Source organism: Panthera uncia, chromosome B1 (assembly GCF_023721935.1).
Source record: "Panthera uncia isolate 11264 chromosome B1, Puncia_PCG_1.0, whole genome shotgun sequence".
NCBI lineage: Eukaryota > Metazoa > Chordata > Mammalia > Carnivora > Felidae > Panthera > Panthera uncia.
The window spans coordinates 63,931,891-63,949,992 of NC_064811.1; the positions used below are offsets into that span (position 1 = coordinate 63,931,891).

At 36.7% G+C, this 18,102-nt stretch overlaps 1 protein-coding gene across 3 annotated transcripts in view; it reads right to left on the minus strand.

Moving 5' to 3' along the window:
- ANTXR2 (ANTXR cell adhesion molecule 2) overlaps positions 1-18,102 on the minus strand; it is a 153,149-nt gene that overhangs the window by 129,326 nt on the left and 5,721 nt on the right. For all 3 annotated transcript variants that reach the window (XM_049632104.1, XM_049632106.1, XM_049632105.1), the window contains exons 4-7: positions 2,645-2,726; positions 2,081-2,188; positions 1,876-1,944; positions 1,046-1,126 (exon numbers count right to left, since the gene is read on the minus strand). In XM_049632104.1, the coding sequence (XP_049488061.1) occupies positions 1,046-1,126; positions 1,876-1,944; positions 2,081-2,188; positions 2,645-2,726 (340 nt within the window). The remainder of the gene's footprint in view (positions 1-1,045; positions 1,127-1,875; positions 1,945-2,080; positions 2,189-2,644; positions 2,727-18,102) is intronic.

An 18,102-nucleotide genomic window follows, 5' to 3' on the forward strand; every position in this document is an offset into this window, starting at 1 on the left:
AATACTAAGCATAATTAAACTCCTAAAATAACAAAATCTCTGTTCCGTTCTGTATTTACATTCGGCCTGCCCACTAGAAGTACCGATATGTGATAGAACCAAATCGTATTTTTTTCTTTGGAAAGTTCCATGAGTGAGGGGGGAAAAAAACTCGCATGCTACTTAAAAACAAAATCAATCCATCTCACTCTGGTTGTGAAACACATGAATGATCTTTAAAGAGAAATTTTAAAAGCCAGAACGAAACATCCAAAGACACTGAGTTGTTTCCCCCCACCCCACCGCCCTTCAGTAAATACCTAAAGATTAAAGGAAAGGCTCCAGCTTAGAGACTATATATTACTCGCTTCCATTTTAGGATGGTGTTTACCAAAATATCATAAATACTTAATAGCAACTGTTCCTAGTGCTTCTAGCAAAAGGCAGTAAAATGAAACATAAACCTCAGCAGTGAAAGCCTAGGAGTTTTGCTTCACATTTCATCATCCCACTTCCCATCATCCTCTTTAGGGTAGCCTCGATTCTAACGATCACCAGAGACAGAGCAACTGAATTCCAAACAGAAATATTATGAGCTCCAGTGAAACTATTAATCATTAAAACGGAAAGAACAACAACAGCAGTCAAATACTCGGCCGCTGGGGCAAGGTGCCTGACAGCCACGAAACACCGTATTTGGAGGAGGGAGAAATCACACAAATTCCAATCCAAATTTTTATTTTATACTTCCTCCATAAATCCTTTAAAACTCACCAGATATCAAGACAGTGAGGAACTCCACGTTCAAAGGATATAAGGGTCTCAGGCTGTCTAAGATCTTAAACTTGGAATCACAAACCCAGGTTCACTGAGTTCAACGTCTAAGAATCAACACCAAATCTCACAAACAAAATCTCAGATCTTCCGAATTATGCTGTGTTCACAGTACCAAACAAACTTCCTTTTTAACACAATGACTACCTGAACTGGACATCAAGATTACTGCCAACATTTGTAAAATGTATCTAAAATTATGAGCCTTTCTTACTCCCAGAAAAATACTCACAGAATTAATTATTCCTTTAAGAGCTTGAAATCCGCCTTTGACAGGGAAAACTTGTTCCTTGGAATCGGCGATTCTTTCCAGCTTTAGTAAAAGGAGGAACATTTAATTAACGGGTAGTTGAGACATACAAGATTTTATACACTTCATTATGTTTCAGTTATGTTCATCTGAAAAATTACACTACAGATTAATTCACCAGGGTAGCCTGTCAGGAATTGAAGGAGACGGCACCAGTGCCATTCTAAATGTATCACAATGAAATGAATCAGCCACAGCCCCTTTACATTGGCCCCAAGTTTGAATCTCAAAGCAGTGCAGAGCTCTGCTAGCTGTAAATGGCATGAGACACAGGAGTCCTATGTCACATTCAACCAAAAGTTTAAATGCAAAGTCATCTTGGTGAGCAGAAAAAAAAAATTAATATATAAACCCTCAAAACTTAATTAAAAAATTTTGTTTTCCCAAATCCCTGCACTCCTAAGAGTCAAGTTTTCAATCAAACTAAAATACCTCTATAAGACTGTCATAATAATCTTGTCAGTTGAGTTCAAGAAGGAGCATTCATATTATTTTAATCCAAATGTATATCCCACAGTATTAGTTCCTTCAAATCAAATGAATAGTCACGAAATTTAGAGTTTTGTTTTCAGTAATGAAACCTATCAAAACTAGACATGACTGATGCAGCTTTCAAGACATATGGCCACCTTATAGAAAACCTTTAGCAAATGGTTAGCATCACAGTAAGTCATCAGTGAAAAAAATTTGATAAGCTATCCTTAGGACAATTATGTAATTTAGATTAAAGTTTGCAGATCTGCTGTACTCACTTGAGCTTGTTCAAAGTCCAGGACACCAACACAATAAACTCTAGCGCCAAATGACCTGGATATCTTTGCCTATGGAGAGAGAGAAAGACAGAGAAAGACAGAGGGAGAGAGACAGAGGTGAATTATCCAAATATCAGGCTATCCATACAGAGACACACAGCAAAATACACTGGGGTATAAAGAACAGGTTCAGCTCAATACTCACCTCTCTCTCTGCATATGATGGCACCAGACCGTCCAACTTACCATCTGTCAGAGCAATTATGATACTGGAGGTTTTTAAGCCTCCTGCTTTCTGAATTTGTTCATTTGCCTGAAAATGAAGAATAATTATCCAACTAAGAATTTTAACTTTTAACCAGCATGCTCCATCAAGCTGAATTTAGGAGTCTGACAAAAATCAAAATATTACAGACTGACTTTTAAAACAGGGTATTTTGGGTTAACTATTTTATTTGAAATGTGCATATATTCACAGTATAGAGTAGTTACTATTGGGTTTAAAGGAGATAAATTTTAAGCTTTGATTAACTAGTCTGAATGTAATCACACAGAAGATGAAAAATTCCTTAAAAAGCAAAATGCCATCCAAAGTTTTCTTATCACCATGGTAAGTCAATCTCATCCTTAGAATAACAAAAGCATGTTTAAAAACTTTTAAAGATAAACATGCAATGGGGCCTTTGAGTTTTACTAGAGAGTTACAGTTTATTGTATTACAGAATAAGAAAACATTCTCCCCTATGCTTATAAATGTAAAAGAACTTACTAGCTTTAGTCCCTCGTGGATGTATGTTTCTCCTACTGGACTAACACGTTTTAAATCCTCCAAGCCTTTACTAATCTTGCCCCTGAAAAATAATGCATTATAACATCAAACAAAAGAAAAATGAGCAAAAGTCACAATAAGCACTTATCAAAAACATGGCAGTATTACAACTCAGGTTTCTTCAGTAAGAGGAAAGAACATGGACCTTGAGGACAGATAACTTCTCATACTTTTCGCTATTTTAGTTAAGTATTTAATAGCATTTATATTTTAACTACAAAAAGTAAAAGTATTGATGATGTGAAACATCTTGAAAAATCTAGGGATATTCTAGGCATTTTTGAACTGAGAACAGATAACTTCTATTGTATTTTTTACTAAATGTTAAAACATTTTCCTTCATCCAAAATAAACAAGGACTGAGTAGATCAGCTGAAGTGAAAAAAGCCTTTCTGAAGCACTTAACCACTTCCCTACACGTTGAAAATTTTCTTTGTTATTTGCAAATTTCCAAGGCATATTACTTAATCCTTAACTTATAGAAATCAACATTCTCCATTTTTGTTTCCAGAGTCAAATATCTCAGAATCTACTCATTTTTGTAACATCTCACCCATCCGAACACTGGACAGCTCATTGTCTTGAATACGGCAGGTAGTAATACATATTTGATGAACAAATGAAAGAATAAATGGGTAGATGGGTGGATGGGTAGATGGATGGATGGATGGATGATAATGGATTCTTGCAAGAGGCAGTATAAATGAAAAAGATGAAAAACTATAGAAGAATCTTTTCCATCATGACTAATTAGTGTTCCAATGTGGTATGTCTAAATGAAGTATGACTACACTATTAAGAGCTATTTTATGTGTATTAAGTAAGAGAAGACTCCTTTTTCAGGGTTTTTTAAATATAGGTTCCAAAGACCCCTTGAAAAATAAAGAAACTGTAAGAGTCATATGAGATAAATATAACAACTTTACAAAAACAATCTGAGATAAACTTAAAATTTCATTTAAAAATTTTAAGTTTAAAAGACCAGAAGAGAGATCTTAACATATTGTTTTCGAAATTTTAGTTTTTAAAAAGAAGCAAAGAAAAATACCTTTCTAAACAGAAGAGCCTTGCAATGGTAAACTGAAGTATAATGCTTTTTTTAAAAATTTTTTTTTCTTTAATGTTTGTTTTTGAGAGAGAGAGAGAGAGAGAGAGAGAGAGAGAGATGGGGGGGAGGGACAGAGAGAGGGAGACACAGAATCCAAAGCAGGCTCCAGGCTCTGAGCTGTCAGCACAGAGCCTGACGTGGGGCTCAGACTCACGAACCATGACATCATGACCTGAGCCAAAGTCAGACACTTAATCAACTGAGCCAGCCAGGCGCCCCTGAAATATAATACTTTAAATAAAACATGAAGAGCACCTGCACTACTAAGAATGATAGATGAAAAATTAATTATAAAAAGTGAATTATCTGAACATCAAGGAACTACTGGAGTCATACATAAACGTGTGTGTGTGTGTATAATACACTATTAAAACATGTCAGAAATAGTAAAAAAAAAAAAAAAAAAAACTTATGCAGCAATGTTGTATGTCAAATACTTGAAATAAATGAACCATTTACCAGAGCTTCAATCATGTTTTAAAAGTAACTTCTTGATTATATGTTGATATGGCAATGAAAATTATTATCAGACAAGTTTTCCATCTCAAGAAATGTTCCAAAAACACAAGACAACTTTCAAAGTTTGACCTTAATCTTCTTCCTTCCTGATTCAGTCATCTCTTCCTACCATCTCTGTCTCTCTTAATACCTGGTTTAAAATCAGCCTATTCTGGGAGAGCCTGGGTGGCTCAGTAGGTTAAGCGGCCGACTTCGGCTCAGGTCATGATCTCGCAGTTTGTGAGTTTGAGCCCTGCGTCAGGCTCTGTGCTGGCAGCTCAGAGCCTGGAGCCTGCTTCAGACTCTGTGTCTCCCTCTCTCTGACCCTCCCCCGTTCATGCTCTGTCTCTCTCTGTCTCAAAAATAAATAAACGTTAAATTTTTTTTTAAATAAAATAAAATAAAATCAGCCTATTCTGAACCTATCTTTAATTTAATCACACTCTTTCTTGTAAGGTACCGCAAATAGACCCTTGTTCAACTTTTACTTTAAAGAACACTTTGGCTCTCAAAAACATTCTACTTCGAAATAATGTAACTAATTTAATTTAACTGAATCTCATATTTTAACTTCTCAACTAGAATGCAAGTTTACAGTGGGCTATCACTGTGTCTATCATTTATAATGTATCCCCTTACTCTGCACTTACTGCTTATTATAATGCCTTTTTTTTTAATTTTTTTTTAACGTTTATTTATTTTTGAGACAGAGAGAGACAGAGCATGAATAGGGGAGGGTCAGAGAGAGGGAGACACAGAATGCGAAACAGGCTCCAGGCTCTGAGCTGTCAGCCCAGAGCCCGACGCAGGGCTCAAACTCACGGACCGTGAGATCATGACCTGAGCCGAAGTTGGCCGCTTAACCGACTGAGCCACCCAGGGGCCCCTATAATGCCTTTTACAAAGTAAGTGTTCAATAAATGTTTCAATCTGTCCTAGGAAAAAGATTTCTAATTCCACAGATGATGGAGTAAATCACATAATTTATAAGCTTGTTTTACCTAAATATTTATGTTTAGCGTCTACAGAAACAACTTGAAGCTGATGCTGTCTCAATGAGGACAAAACCAACTATTTGATGCTTCCCAGAAATGAGTGGTAGCATGGCCTCAAGCATTGTTTGCTACCAAAAAGGAAATGAAAAAGAAAACTGAAATTTAAGTTTACACAGATTCTGCAAGGTAAAAATCACCCTCTCCATTCAGCTTAGATTCACTTCATCTTTTAAGTACTTCTAAGAACCAGACACCAGACAACAGCAACAGACAACTCTAAGTTAAATGAACTTGCCCAGTGTGGAATTCAGAGCTTTTTTGGAAGGGATGTCTCAGCTAGCTCATTTCATTAGAAGTAGAGTACCCCTGGCTTTTCTATCCATACCCACACCTGATACCATAATATTCTACACAGCACTGAATTCCATCATTCCTTTTGCAGCCGCACTATCCCTAGAGGAAAAGTGTTTCTTGCCCACAGTCAACATCGACACACATGAGCCCTGGTCTTATCTCCTTCCAGTGTAACGACAGTCTGTCAGCCTCTACTGCCTCAACAAGTATCACTTTAGGGGGAAGGAAAGCTAAAACAAGACAGGGAAGATCTCAGGGCTTCAAAAAATCCCAAGCCACTAAAAAGAAGTTCTAAATTTGTCTATGCGTAAACAGCTAATTTAGGGGAAAGCAAATGATGTTGAAGGTTAAAAACAGGACTCATTCATCTACACTAAAACTTGAAGAAGGCTCTTTAAAAAAAAAAAAGGCAAGTGAGGAATGATAAAAACAAAAAAAATATTTACACATTACAAAGCTCAAATCCCACAGCCTCTTAGATCATCCTCACCAAGTCTGGTTTTAACTTTAAGTCTTCAACTACAGGAAGAGAGATACCAAAACTACTTTGGTATTTGTTGTGAAACGGTAGTCAAGGGCGCTGCTATCATAACACATAATGTCCCCTATAAGGTCTCAAGGCAGAAGTTTCTTGTCATCCCTGAGTAATCGCTACATACTTCCTCCATTCTGCTAACTACAACTACGTGAACTGTTTCTTGCCCTGATTATTGGGAAGCCCACGGTAAATCTCTTACTCATTCACAGAATTCTGCTACGCTCCTATGATTAACCTATTGCTACATCCTCTTTTGCAAGATCTTAACTTTTCCTTTTTTATGTTATTATCTTTCTGCAATGTTACTACGTTCAGTGACGCCTCAAATACTTTTTGGAAAGAGACTTGAAACAAGTAAAATGGGACATTAAAGCTCCGATTTTTTTGTTGAGAATCAGGGGGCCAAAATGTATAATCAACTGTTTCTTTTTTATGTTGTAATTATACTGATTAGAGAGAGAAAGAGAGAGAGGGACAGGGAAGAAAGGCAAAAACACACAGACTCATTTTTTAAATCTATAAAATAACACTTTCCACTCTGTTAGTATCTTTCAAATTTCTCTGCTGAGTAGGGAAAGGAAGAGATAAAAGGGAAGGGAAAGGACAAAAAGACAAGAGAAGGAAAGGAAACACAGCAACTACAGCTGCCATATAATGTGCTACATCAATGGCTTTTCCCCACGCATAGAACACTTTGCATTTTGAAAAGTGTTCAAGATGTCATCACTAAACATAAATATATATTGTAAATAGGGGCATAATAAAATGGTTGGCAAAGAATTCTAACTTGCCCAACTAACACAAGTGAGGCACATTTTTTTTTTTATTTTAAGTAACTTTTACCTGTGACTAAGGACATTATGTTTATACAGTATATCTGTATGGTAATTGAACTTTTCAGATTTCAAAGCTCTTTCCAGATTTTAGTCAATCTATATCCCCCTGCTGAGCACCCACCGCAAGTGAACACTGAATCTATGTGGTGATATGAGAAGGGCTCACAAATAGTCCACACACATCTCTACAGATGCACCTTAGTTCTCCACCGTGGCTGTACCCTGGAATCAATGATGGGCTTAAAAAAAAATCTCTTCAGGGCTCTAACTGAAGAGATTCTAATTTACTTGTTTTGTGAAAGATTCAGGTATTTTTTAGAAACTCCCCAGAGCATTCTCCTGTGCAGCCAGAATTAAGAACTTCTAATCTGAACTAATTTAAAAACCTTTGCATGTTATTGGAATGCTCTTTTCCTTAACTATTTTGCCAGTCAGTCCTCTACTGAAGGGGCTGGGGGGTACCTAGGATAATCTTTTAAATTGTACAATATACTTTCTCAGATGGTACAGCTTACACCCAGAGATAATACAGATTAATTCCAAGCCCTATCTTGTTTCTTCATCTGTAAAATAGAGGTGAAAATATCTACCCCATGGGGCCATTGTGAGGATTCAGTGGCACATAAGTACTGAGTAAGCTGTAGCTACTATTGTTGTTAAGTTGATATTAGTCATTTCCCGTGTTAGTAGGATTTTGTTCACCCAGTCTACTTTGTCCTTGATTCTAAGGAGAGCTCACCCAGCAAACTGAGAGTTGAACATTTTGATATAGAAACCAGAAAGGAGGAAAAGGAAAAAGAAGAGAGGAAAGAGTTATAGTGAACTCCTGGAAAGAAGTTAAATGGGAAGCTATGTAATGAGGTAGGGAGACTCAAGGATTAGAGCAAATTAAAAATGAACTGCAAGTCTGGTTCTGCAACTAACGAACTGTATAATACCAGCAGTTACTTAATCTCCTGGAGCTCAGTTTCCATATCCATAAAATGTAAATAATAATGCCTGCTCCAGTTGGGTTTTCATTCACTCATTTTATACGTATTTATTGGGTGTCCACTATGATATTTACAACATAATGTTATTTGCCACCTTTGAGCATTCTAAAGGAAGTAAGTGACTGGTCAGAGAGGGTATTAGGAGAGACAGGAGAAAGAAAGTGACTAGCACCCAAAACAAATCCTCTTCGTTATAGTTTCTCATTTTCATTGCTATGTTACTCTTCTGGAAAACCTATCATATAATGCATATGTATATGTGTTTGGTACAAAGTGAGTGCTACGTAGACATTAGTTATTATTCTCTTATCACATAATGTGTCAGGGATGGAGTGGGGCCATCCACAAGCCAACCCTCAATTCTTTCATTATGCCGCTCTGCATCAAATAATGAATGTAGCATACAGGTCAAGCAATGGGGCCTTGTCCTCAGTTCCTAGCCCTAATGCCTCTTAGTCTTGCAACACTGGGTAAGTTATGTAACCTCTCTAGTCTTCCATTTCTCCCACCTGAAAAATGGGGGTGATGGTAGTACTTACATAGTAGAGTTGTTATAAAAATTAAAGATACTATTATATGTAAAACACTTAGTATACTGCATGGCACATAAGTATTCAATTATCAATACCAACTTTATGTCTATTCACTGTACTATCTCTTTATCCATAAAAGAGAACATAAGCATGAATTATCAGCTTTGTTAGTCATGGTTTATAAGCCTCATTTGAGAACTATCCCTTTAATCGTCCCTGATGAAACACACCATTTTAAAACTGTACATTAAATCACACGAACTTCAAATCATATGCATAAGGTTCACTATGGCTCTTGAGTAAACAGTCAAATACCAACAATCTCAAAATGTTCTTCTTTTATAGCACAAATTTTTAAGATATTTTTTTAAATTTTCAGTCATTTCTAATTAATAAAACTTCCGTCCTCACGTTGTATTAGAAAGTATTTCTGCATATTGTTAATTATTAAGTCCTTGAGAGTTTAAATTTAATAATACCATACAAAATCATGGAGATAAAGCAGAATGTTCCAATCTATTCTAACATAACTCAAGAAGGACATAATGGTAATATTAAAATAACAAAAGGGAATGTATTAATGTTGTTAATAAATATTTTAATATATAGAAAACAACAAAACGAATGAGAGGAAAAGGGTAATAATAAATAATAAAAGTAAAGGACACTTGGCATTTAAAATTACTGAGATGGATTATGGGTCATACTAGAATCTGAAGACTAGCACCAAAATCACCTATCTCATTTGTTGTTTTGGTTATATAAAAGTTTTATATTTTTTTTCTAACTGAACATATTTATTTCAGAAGAGATTCATCTTGGAATTTCATTATTACTTTTTATAAAATCCCTAGTAGATAATCTCCAAATATGACCTCTGTCAATTCCTTCCCACTCATGTATGCCCATTCTTCCATCAAGAGATGACATTTATCTCCTCTCCCCTTGAATCTGGTCTACTCCTGTTACCGTTTGGCAATAGAAGAAGGTAGAAGTGATGTTGTTGGACATCTAAGTCCAACCTTTAAGAAAACCAGGGATTTTGTTTCCTTCATCTTGTAATGTTTGCTCTTGTAATGCTCTCTCTTGGAACCCAGTTATCATGCTGTTAGAAACTATGCCACATTCAGAGGTCCCATGGAGGAGAATCAAGTTATTCCATTAAACAGCTCTAGCTGAGCTCCAGAATCAACAACCAGCCTCAAACACAAACAAACCAGCCTCTGTGACTACAGCACCAGGTAATACCACATGGGGCAGAGAAACCTCCCAGCCAAGCCCTCAAACCACAGAATCGTTAATGGTAATAAAATTGTTCTTATTTAAGCCCCTAAGTTTTGGGGTGTTTTGTCATGAATCAAAAGAGAAATTGGTACCAGAAGTGTCATATTTCATCTCTGTGGATATTCCCAATTCTTTGATTAGGGCTCAACTCTACTTAGGGGAACTGTATCTTTGTGGCTTTCAGCTCCATCCTCTGGGCTTTGGTTTTACTTCCTGAGTCATTCTTTTTTCGCAAGTAGACCACGTGTGATTCCTTCCTGCCCATATAAAATTGAAGCCCAGAAGTCTCTCATTTTGAAATCTCTATCTCTTTTAATCCAAGTTGAAAAAAGCCCTTTAAAAATTTTATGATTGGGGTGCCTGGGTGGCTCAGTTGGTTAAGCGTCTGACTTCAGTTCAGGGCATGATCTCATGGTTTGTGAGATCTCATGGTTTCTGTGCTGACAGCTCAGAGCCTGGAGCCTGCTTCAGATTCTGTGTCTCCCTCTCTCTCTGCCCCTCCCCCCACTCATACTCTGTCTCTCTATCTCTCTGAAAAATAAACACTAAAAAAAAAAATTAAAAATTTTATGAGATCCCCATGTATCAAATTATGTACATTTTCTGTTTTGCACATTACCACCAAAGGACAATGGTCCTTTCTGCTTCAACCTCCAATTTAACAATTTTGCTCACTGCCCTTCCAGTTTTCACTATCAATCTCTTCAAGGTCATTTGGCACCTACCTCAGTCACATTTCCATTTTGGCCATAATCAACTACACTAAAATTAGTGGTGTAAAAAACATAATTTCCTATTCCTCATAATCCTGTGCATTGAACGGGCAGTTCCTAAGTTTCACACATTGTCAGCTAGGAAGTAGGAATGGCCAGAAGAGTTGAAATGCTTCACTCACATGGTTGGCAAGTCAGAACTGGTGCTGGCTATTGCGTAGCTCAGCTGGGACTGTTGATCATTCTCTTCTCCACATGGCTAGGTTGGATTTCCTCTTACGATGGTGGTCTTGGGGTAATCAAAGTTTTTATATGACAGCTGGCTACTAGGAGCACAAGAAAGGAAACTCCCATGCCTTATTAAGGCTTAGTTCCATGTTTTCATGGGCTGAACTCTATTGGTTAAAGTCAGCCATAGGCCCACACCAGATTTTTAAACTTTATATTTAAATGAATTTATAAACTTAAATATATGTAATTTAATTATGTATTTAAATATATGTGTGTGTGTATATATATATATATATATATATATATGTGTGTATATATATATATATGTTTGTATGTGTTCTTTACTTAAATGGAAGCCACAGAACAATCCACCACAAAAGCTACAAAGCTTCATATACTTATGCTACCAAATGCCAATTTAGATAAGTGCATGTGCATAAATGTTATAAATATTTGTATCATACGTCAATTGTTTGTCCTCAAGAGATTATTAGCCAGGAACATTAATTCTTGAAATAAATAGTAACTGCAAACAAAATGTAGCAATGCAGTAACTTTGTGATGATCAGCCAATTACATATAATTATAGAGTTTTTTAACGTTTATTTATTTTGAGAGAGAGAGAGAGCATGCTTTCAAGCAGAGAAGAAGCAGAGAGAGAGGGAGAGAGAGAGAATCCCAAGCAGACTCCATGCTCTGTACAGAGCTCAACGTGGGGCTCTATCCCACGAACCCAGGATCATGACCTTAGCCAAAATCAAGAGATGAACATTCAAGCTACTGAGTCACCCAGGTGCCCCAATTAAATGTTTTCTAGAAGGTAAAATTTAGCAGATTGAGTAGAATATGAAACACTGTTCTCAACGTGTTATTTTACATCTCTACAAATTACCAATAATTTACAATCCACTTAGCACTTTAGTCCTTAGTACTCTACCTGAGCTATTGCATATAAGGCACTTAGCAAAATCTCTGACACATAGTAAGTGCTCAATAAACTCCATCTACTACTTTTACTGCCTCCTTCCATTAATAAAACATGATACTGGGGCGCCTGGGTGGCTCAGTCAGTTAAGCCTCTGACTTCAGCTCAGGTCTTGATCTCACGGTTCATGAGTTCGAGCCCCTCATCAGGCTCTGTGCTGGCAGCTCAGGGCCTGGAGCCTGCTTCGAATTCTGTGTCTCCCATTCTCTCTGCCCCTCCCCTGCTCATGCTTGGTCTGTCTCTGTCTCTCAAAAAATAAACATTAAAAAAATAATAATAACAAAACACGATATTAACCAAGCTGGTAAAATTAGAAAAAAAATAATGAAGGAAAATCTGTTCATTCACTGAAATATACCCACTTTATTTAATCATGTTATTATATACTACTATACTACCTACTGCATGAAGGATAAACTGCAAAAAAGTAATTGCTCTCTACTAGCTCCTCAACTTAAAAAATGTTTAAAGGTTACAAAGCAGGGAAGGAGTTATCTTCTAAGCACAAACATTGCTAATGCATTCTAATATCTTAGGAACTAACAGGTTTAGCTAACTTTATTGTACTTTATATAAAAACTTGCTCATTGTTTATTTAGCATGTCACTCTAAGACCAACATATGCCAATGTCTCCGTGGCCCAAAGTCCAAACCAAAGAATCCAAGGTAACAGTCCTGGACTCAAAAATATCTGCTTACAAGATGCTCTGCACAATCTGTTTCTTGTGAAAAACATTCCCTCCAATTTAGTCTACACTTACTAATGTATGCTACATGGTTCACACCTGAAGTCCATACTTGCTGCAGTTTGTATATTTTTATGCCATTTCACTATGCTTTACTGAGGCATGAGAAATTGACCTCTACATTTAACCACTTCAGTATGGGGGTTTGTCTCCCAGATCTGAGTAACAATGTATTTAATTTTCTAGAATATAAAGCAGATGTAGGACTGCACCGAAAGTAACTATTACCACATCCATGACTAGAATCTGAGCTGCTATCTTGCCCAGACCTCTCAGGATTAGTACAATGTCTGGCCAAAACTTACTTTTGTAAGCAGAAGTAATTACTTCCCTAATATAATTAGCAACAACCAAAAAATTATAGTCACTTCTCACCTAATGCATGACGGATAAACTGCAAAAAAGTTTGTAAGAGAACAGAGTAAATTTGGAGGATGAATGCGTCTTTGAATTATGACAAATTCTGACTAATTGTGAGATGTGGGGAAGAGGGAACATAGAAATTCTGAGGCAATGCAGTGGTTAAGTGCTTACACTCAGGAGTCAGACCTGGGTGTGAATCCCAGCTCTCACTACCTGGCCGTGTCACTTCGAGCAAATTCATTTGACGTCTCCATACTACTGTTAGAATCCTTGCACATTAGGATGAAAATAATGATGGTAGTATACACTGATAACCTCCAAATCCCATCTCAGCCTGAGACCCCTTTCCACCCAACATCAGTTAGGCCTTCTCATGCATCATATGTCTTTAATCATCCCCACCTTGCTCTACGGGAGAAATGATTAGCTCCTTTTAACAGACAAGAATTGGCCGACAAGAGATGAAATTACTTGCCCAAGGTACACAACTAGTATATAGTTTCCATGTCTACTTGACTCAAGGTCCACTCCTGGTGTTTTCATTTTAATAAGGAGCTTTCAGGACCCTCCAAGGTAGCAATTGGATATGTTATTCCCAAATGCTTTCTCTCTAACCCCCCCCCTTTTTTTAATTTAAGCATTTATTTAACTTTTTACAAATAATAAATTAATGTTGAAATGAAATTGAATAACCAAAGTGTATGGAAATTAAAAAATTAAGATTCTCCCCACCCTGAATCTCACTGCGAAGACAGTATTGTCCTTAGCAGTTTGTGGCACATTTTCCAGACTTTTTTTCCATGCATTTATGATCACACAGACACACACACACACACACACACACACACACACACACACACCATAAAAACAGTTAAAGATTTTTTGTTTTTATTTTAGAAAAATAATATCATACTTAGCAGACTGTTCCTGCTTTTCCCAATTAATGTATCTTAAATAAATTTTCATGTTAATATATATGGATTTTCCAATTCATTTAATGACTACATAGTATCCCATTCTATATATATATGTTTTAATTACAGTATCAATTGATAAGCATCTAGATTGAATGTTTTTCACTATTATGAACGACACTGCAGTGTCCAATTTTGCACATACCTATCTTTGCACACTGGTGCTAGTATTTCAGTGGAACATGGTCCTAAAAAGTAGAATGGCTGATAGGAACCTTCTAACCTTCTACAGATACTGCCAAATTTCTGTGCAAAATAAATGAATCAATTTATAAGTTCCCAATTCTTATGAAGGGCTATTTTATTACAAGTAAATTTTTAACTCAGATTTTAAGGAATTAGAAGAAATCTTTTTAAATAACAGAAATGTATATATTATCTAAGCTTAATCAAATGACTTCTATTTAATTTTCTGTAAGTTTGCCTATGGAAACTTCTCAGGTCAAACAATTATATGATTTATTTTTAATATGGGGAACAAATATATTAAAAAGACAATCAGAGGGGCACCTGGGTGGTTCAGTCGGTTAAGCGTCCAACTTCGGCTCAAGTCATGATCTCACCACTGGTGAGTTCTTGTCCCACTTCAGGCTTTGTGCTGACAGCTCAGAATCTGGAGCCTGCTTTGGAGTGTGTGTCCGCCTCTCTCTCTGCTCCTCCCCCCACTCATGAACGCTCTCTCTCTCTCTCTCTCTCAGAAATAAACATTAAATTTTTTAAAAATATATTCAAAAAAAGAGAGTTGGAAATGTTTATAACTGATCTATAAGAATAGGAAAGAAAATCTAAGTCATCATTTCTCATTTCTCAAAGAAAGAAAATATATGACAGTGCTTAATAATTCAGGTTCTAGTGTCAGACCAATTCAACCATTCATTCAACAAGTATTTGTTGAGCGTCTACTGTGTGCCAGGCTCTGTTCTGGTGTTGAATATATGAACGAACAAGACAAAGAAGACCCCTCTGCTCTCTCACAATTTATGGTAGGGTGATGGAGATAAAAATTAATTAATTAATAGAACAATTTCAAAAACTGATAACCAAATAGAGTATTGTGACAGATTTCTGGGGAGGAGGGCCAGGGTTCCTGTAGACTTGATCCTGTAGGCTAGGGGTCTTAGAGAAGGGGACACATGGGATGGTGCCTAAATGGTAAGAATGAGCTGGCCAGGGGAAGTTCTGGGGCAGAGGGAGAGCAAAATTTGTAATCTGGAAACAAGCTCAGTCACCTCAGGGAATGCAAAGATCAGTGGGCTAAACTGTGGCACACAATGTTGTAGAGGAGGACTGGGTAAAGCCATCAGGTAGGGCTTTGAGGCCACCAGGAGACATGTGCCTTCTGTTCTAGGCCATTAGAACTGCCTTAAGCATGAGAGTGACATGCTCTACTTTATACTTTAAAAGAGCATTCTGGCTAATATACTGCTCCCCACGTATTAAGTGTATGTCCTTGGATAAGCTACATTACATTTCTTAGCTGATATTTCCTCATTTGTAAAGTTAAGATAATAATAGTATGTATTACATGTATTAATATGAGGATGAAATGAGGTAATGAATGGAAAGCATTTTGCACACTGCCTAGCACATAATAACTGTTCACTAAATGTTTTCAACTAAATCACTTTTACATCATTAAGATCACATTGAACTGAAGTGAGCATGGTTCACCATCCCCAATTATGCAGCCTAATAGCAAAAAAATATCTTTTAAAATTAGTCCTGATTCAAATCTCTATTATTGGGAGGCTGGATTTGTCCATATTGAATCAACATGGCACTTTTCTCCTATCTGATCCTATGATACAGCCCTGAGCTATTTATGCGTATGTGCACACTCCTTCCTCTCACACACACTGGATTATTCATCTCTGTGTTGGTCCCAGAGCCCATAATGCTCAGTACATCATATATAAGGTAGGCAAGCAGGTAAGTAGGTAGGTGGAAGGATGGGCTAACAGATACACAGAGGACAAAAATCATGGGGGTGAGAGAAAAGAAGAAAGTATTTCACTGAAACACTTAAAAGAGTAAAGTTTTTATACTATGAGTATGCAAAATGTATAACTGATCCTTTCTTGCCAAGTTTATTATTCTGTTCATGTATTTGCATAGTAGTGGACCCCCATGCTGAAACCCCGTAAGAAGATGCTGCACTATCATAAGGACTTACTGCCTTCCAATCTTGATTCATCTCTACTGAAAATATTTAGCAATACTCTGAAAAACATGAAAGCAGTACTTCTCATAATAATCACTGTACTGTAGATTTATGAGCAACAGAACCAAAATTGTGAAATCTGCCATGTTTCCCATTTACCCGGCTCTCTTTGTGAGTGTGATATGTGACATCAAGAGTGTTTACATGTAGAATTCCAATTTCTAGGCTTTGAAACAAAGATCCACAATAGTAGTGGAAACATTTGTTCAGTGATTTTGCACCTAAATATGTGAAAGATTTCCACATACCAGAGAATGTGTAATAGATGACAAGTGACCCTATATCCAAATACACAGAACCACAGAAATTTGAGAAGTTACTGATGTAATAAAATAAAATTAGTAAAAGAACAACTAAGAAATAATATCCTTTGTCCTGTGATATACAAAGTACTTTTTTATGCAATGTCTTATTTTGACCTTCATAACTCTCTTAAGAAAATAGCAGATAATCAATAATAAAAATTACAAAAAGAGAAAAAAAATATGGCCAATTATATCCGAAGTTCATGGACATAAAAACTGACACATTGAGTAGATGACTTGCCCCAAGTCTCTAAATCAGTACATGGGACAGCTGTAATTGTAACCTAGGCCCTCTTAGTGCACTTTCTGCCATCCCATACTAGTTCAGCATGTCACAAATAGTGCAATTCATTAAAACTGAATGTATCCCTGGGGCGCCTGGGTGGCTCAGTCGGTTAAGCGTCCGACTTCAGCTCAGGTCACGATCTCACGGTCCGCGAGTTCGAGCCCCACGTCGGGCTCTGGGCTGACAGCTCAGAGCCTGGGAGCCTGCTTCTGATTCTGTGCCTCCCTCTCTCTCTGCCCCTCCCCCATTCATGCTCTGTCCCTCTCTGTCTCAAAAATAAATAAACGTTAAAAAAATAAAATAAAATAAAATAAAATAAAATAAAATAAAAAACTGAATGTATCCCTATTTAATAGAGAAAGGAGCAAACTGTATATAAGTTGCAAGTAGCATTATTGAAATTTCTCCTAGAATATTATAAATCCTTTCAAGCAGGACAATTGTCCCTTTAAATAAGCATAATTCCTCGCTAACCACTAAAATACTACATATTCCCTAGATCCAAACAATAATAATAGTAATAAATAATCACAACAACAAAGTTTTCATCTCTTGAATACAAACGTACCAGACTCTGTCCTGCATTCTCCACATTCACTGAATTTAGTTCTCACAACAATCTTAAGAGGCGGATATTGTTATCACAATTATCATTGTCATCATTACGCAAATAGATGGACAAAACTGAGGCATCAAGAGATTAAGTATTTTGTCCATGACCATTTGGCTAGTACATTGGTTCAGTGACTCTTAACTGCAAAATGCTTATGTTTATGCTGCCTCTTGAAATAGAAGCCTCTTTATCCCATTCCTTTCCTCAATTAGATTCAACCAGTGATAAAGGAAAAATCTCTAATTTAGATTAACGATTTAAACCATTTCCACGCATGTCTAAGCAATACCAATTTTGTTGACCAATGACTACACTTCATCTTCCAAGTGCTGGAAGATCCATATGTAAAGTGCCTAACAGAGAACCTGACACAACATATGCAGGTGACAATTACTGAGAGTCTACTATGTGTCTGGCATTATGCTAAGTGCTTTTCCTTGCATATGCACCCCATAAGTGTTAACACTGTTCTTTCTTTCTCTTAATGAATAGACTCCATTAGAACTATCTGGATCCAAAGCTGTTTCTTTGAAAATTAAGCTGGGCAATGAACAAAATTTCTTCTCATGGAGGCAAAGAGTATTAAATCACCAGGTATAGAAAGCTATTGTAGCTGGGTTATAAGGGACTACTATTGCTCTGGCTCTTGATGGCACACAGATGCATACAAGAAAGTATGGAAGGAAAGTATTGATGAGACGACTGAAGGCATAAGCTGGACTCCTCACCTACAGAGCTTATTTCCTCTCCAGAAAAAGTAAAACTTAAAGCACAAATAAATTATAAGTTCATTCATGTATATACATGTATGTGTGTGTATATA